At 66.3% G+C, this 4,104-nt stretch overlaps 1 protein-coding gene across 1 annotated transcript; it reads left to right on the forward strand.

The window, feature by feature from the left end:
* The first annotated feature begins 1,041 nt into the window (after window positions 1-1,041).
* On the forward strand, window positions 1,042-3,207 carry TLX3 (T cell leukemia homeobox 3). Its single transcript, XM_069556159.1, has 3 exons — window positions 1,042-1,462; window positions 1,819-2,062; window positions 2,997-3,207. The coding sequence occupies exons 1-3, from the start codon at window positions 1,042-1,044 to the stop codon at window positions 3,205-3,207; spliced, it is 876 nt and encodes a 291-aa protein (XP_069412260.1).
* Window positions 3,208-4,104: the final 897 nt, after the last annotated feature.

The following is a 4,104-nucleotide window of genomic DNA, read 5'->3' on the forward strand; positions in this document are numbered from 1 at the left end:
CCCCCCCGCCCTCTGCCCTCGCCCCTCGCCCCTTGGCCCTCGGGAACGCAAGGATCCCAACACCTGCCGCGCCACGGGCAGGTTCCCCCGCGGGTCCACAGTCCAGTCCATCCTGCAACGAATTTCGAGGGACCGGATCTCGCTCCTCACCGGGCAACCTCGGGTCCCGTTCAGCTCGGCCCGGCACGCGTGGGCACCTGAGAGACGCGCCTCGGTCCTTCTGGCCGGTGTCAGGGAGTGTCTCCAAAGTGGCCGCGACGCCGCGGCCGAAGCCCAGGCGGGGGGGGATTCTCCCCACGCGGGTCGGGGTTCTTGGGAGCACGGGGTCCGCTCCGGTGCTGTCCTCAACCCGTGCGCAGGTAGCGCAGAGCTTGCGCCCCGCTGTGCACCCCTTTCGTTGCTCCCGCGGCGGTGGGGTGTCCAGGATCCCGCAGGTTCGTTCCGCGGTTGCAACTCCATTGTAATAGAAAGGGTTCACATGGTTTGGGTTTTGTTCAGATGAAGAAAATTTGGAAGAAAACGAACCCCCCCCCCCCCCCTCGGCAAACGACAGTTTCTCCAGCAGCGCGCCCTCACAGCCCGGGTCGGCTGCAGGGAAGCAGCCCCGGCCGAGAGGAGAGGGGAACGCCTGCTAATTGCAGCTTCGTTAGATTTCGGGTTTGGGAGGCTGCGGTTCGGGCGCTAATATCCACCGCCCATTATCCCGGCTAATAAATTTGACCTATTGTTCGTTTGTTAAAATGATGTCACCTTGGAACAGTCCCTAAGCTCCTATTTCCATGAATTAGGCCTTTATTGAAAGCCAGGAACCAATGGGAGGAGAGAGGCTTGTTGATCGCAGCCAATGGCTGCGGCGGGAGAGGAATTAGCAGCGGAAACTCCAGGTTCGGTTCAAGAAAGATGACACAGAGCCTGTCGGGCCCGCGCACTCTTGGCAAAGTTTCAGTGCGACGAGAGGCGCCGGGCGCTCCATGGCCGCGCCGTAACGGGGACCCAGCCGCCTCCCCGCCCAGCCCAGCCCAGCCCTTCCGCCCGCCCAGGATGGAGGCGTCCGCCAGCGCGCAGACCCCGCACCCGCACGAGCCCATCAGCTTCGGCATCGACCAGATTCTCAACAGCCCGGACCAGGACAGCGCACCGGCCCCGCGGGGCCCCGACGGCGCCAGCTACCTAGGAGGGCCCCCCGGGGGCCGCCCGGGCGCCACATACCCGTCTCTGCCCACCTCCTTTGCCGGCCTCGGCGCGCCCTTCGAGGACGCGGGATCTTACGGTGTCAACCTGAGCCTGGCGCCCGCCGGCGTGATCCGGGTGCCAGCGCACAGGCCGCTGCCCGGGGCTGTGCCGCCGCCTCTGCCTAGCGCGCTGCCTGCCATGCCCTCCGTGCCCACGGTCTCCAGCCTGGGCGGCCTCAATTTCCCCTGGATGGAGAGCAGCCGCCGCTTCGTAAAAGACCGTTTCACAGGTGAGCAGGGTGTCCAAACAGGCGGCGGGCCTCGGCCCTCTCGGGGCCAGAGGCGCCGCGCCCTGCGTGCTCCACTCCGGGAAAAGATTTCGGAGGCCCAAGTGCGGCGGAGGCCTCAGTACCCAGGGCCCCGGGCAACCACAGATGGGAGGAAAATCAGGGAGTTTGGGGAAAATAAGCCTGTGCCCGGGGGAAGAGGGGGGCATCCTCCAAACGGCTTAGTGCTGCTGGGGACGCGCGGAACCAACGAAAATAGCACAGTATTCTGCGCCCCACCGGGCGGCACGGGGTCCGCATGGGGCCTGAAAGGCAGTCAAGCTGGGCTGGGCTTCAGGGGGCCTCGTGTGTCTCCGCAGCGGCGGCGGCGCTCACGCCCTTCACCGTGACCCGGCGCATCGGCCACCCTTACCAGAACAGGACGCCGCCCAAGCGTAAGAAGCCGCGCACGTCCTTTTCTCGGGTGCAGATTTGCGAGCTGGAAAAGCGCTTCCACCGCCAGAAGTACCTGGCTTCGGCCGAGAGGGCGGCGCTCGCTAAGTCCCTCAAAATGACGGACGCGCAGGTCAAGACCTGGTTCCAAAACCGGAGGACCAAGTGGCGGTGAGAGAGGCCCGGCCCGGCCCACCTTGCACCGGCCCTTTGCCCGCCTCGTGCCGCAGCCTCGCGTCCCCCCCCACCCTGTGCAACCCACTACCGCTCTCCTAGGGCTGCACCTCTCCCTTCTTCCCAGGTTTTATCTCCCAGCTCGCCCTCGCGTCCGCCTGTCCTCACTCTCCCGCGCCTCCTGGACTTCTCGTTTCCATCCCTGTGTCGCTTTCCTGAGCCTCTCCACTCTCTCGTTGTTTTATTCCATCTCCTGCACTGCTTGGTTCCCTTTCACCTGCCCACCCCCGCCCCGCCAACACCCCACGCTACACGGGTCTGTCGCGCTCCCCTAAACCGTCTGGCTTGCCCCCTGTTCTCTCGGATTCCCAACAATCCGAGCAGAGCTCCAGGTTTCGCCTCTAGTTCCCCATCCCGACTTCAGCCCTGTCTTAATCCGATCCCTGTTTCCATCTAACCCGCGAACTGCGAAGCGATCGCCTCCTGCAAGAAGGGTTTGAGACAATTTGGGAGAAGTGGATGAGGCTGACCCGGCCTGGGGGACCCCGCGAGGTGCAGAGCCAGCCTGCCCACCCGCGGACCCCAGTGACCTGGCTGCCTGCAGGGCCTAGTCAGTTCCATACACGCCCTTTCCTTGTTACCCCGCAAAGAACAATCTTTGTTGTTGGCGAAGCCACAATACCCGGGTGTGCAAGTGGGAGGCCGGCGGAGTCCCCTCCCGGCGATCTCCCGGCGCATAACAAAAACAAGCGATCCCAACCCACTCCGCGAACCCGCAGGTGCCTGGCGCACAGCGCCGGCCAGGAGGCGGACTGACTCCGCGCCTCGAGGCTCTCGGCTGGCCTCGGCTCCAGGGCGGGTTAGGGCCCCGCCGGCGGCCCCGCGGTGCCGGGCGCCTGACGGTGCTGTCCCTCTCCCTCCCCCGGTGCAGGCGGCAGACGGCGGAGGAGCGGGAGGCGGAGCGGCAGCAGGCGAGCCGGCTCATGCTGCAGCTGCAACACGACGCCTTCCAAAAGAGCCTCAACGACTCTATCCAGCCCGACCCGCTCTGTCTGCACAACTCGTCGCTCTTTGCTCTGCAGAATCTGCAGCCCTGGGAGGAGGATAGCTCCAAGGTCCCCGCAGTCACCTCTCTGGTGTGAACCACCAGCGCGCACCGTCGCCGAGCATCTCCGCCCCGACCCGGCGGGGCGCCGCGGGCCCCCAGCCGGGCTGGGGGTTGGGGGGAGTCGTGGCCGAGAGGGGAAGGGCCCGCCAGGCTCAAGCAGGCCCTGGGGCGCGGCCGCCTCCCCGCCGTCTGCGGAGGGGGCTGGGCCCGGGCTCCGCGCGGCTGGACAATCCGAGCCCCCGCCCCGCGCCCAGTCCCGCCCCAGGCCGGGGCCTGACAAAGAAAGCGCCTTACGTTTCTCCGCCCCTCGCCCGCAGCCCCCCCTCCCCCGGGCCGGGCGCCTGTATTATACTTTGTACTTTTGCCCAAACGTGTACATAATAAAAGTTTTGGCTTTTTTCTTTAGAAGCCGGCCACCTGCTTCCCCCGCGGGGGCCACTGGAGGAGGGGCGGCCGACCAGGCGGCTGGGGGAAGCGCCAGGGGCTGGGGCACCCTGAGCGGAGGCTGGGTCCACCCTTCTCCTTTTCCGTTCCGTTTATTTAAGTCGTTTTATTTAATAAAAAGTTAGCTATTTCACTTAACGCCGCTTTTATTTCGTTTTCGTTTCCAATAACGCTCGGCGACCCCCGACCCTGCGCCCCACCCCTGCGGCAGTAGAGGCCGAGCGGCGGCGTGCGGGCGCGCGCGCACTTCTCCGAGCCTCGTCGGCACTCGCCTCAGCTCGAAGCCTGGCCGGGGGCCCCGCGGAGGATCCGCGGTGCAGGTCAGTGCGCGCCCGCAGCCCGGGTGCCGGCGGGATGGGTGGACGCGGGAAGGGCACCCTAGGCTCAGAGGTCGCAGAGCAGCGCCAGGCAGGGGAGGGGGGGGCGTGGAAGGGCCCGCCTGGGAGGGCGCTTAGGCTGTCCCTAGTCTAAGCCACCCAGGGGCGGG

The sequence above is a fragment of the Ovis canadensis genome, chromosome 16 (assembly GCF_042477335.2).
Source record: "Ovis canadensis isolate MfBH-ARS-UI-01 breed Bighorn chromosome 16, ARS-UI_OviCan_v2, whole genome shotgun sequence".
NCBI classification, from domain to species: domain Eukaryota; kingdom Metazoa; phylum Chordata; class Mammalia; order Artiodactyla; family Bovidae; genus Ovis; species Ovis canadensis.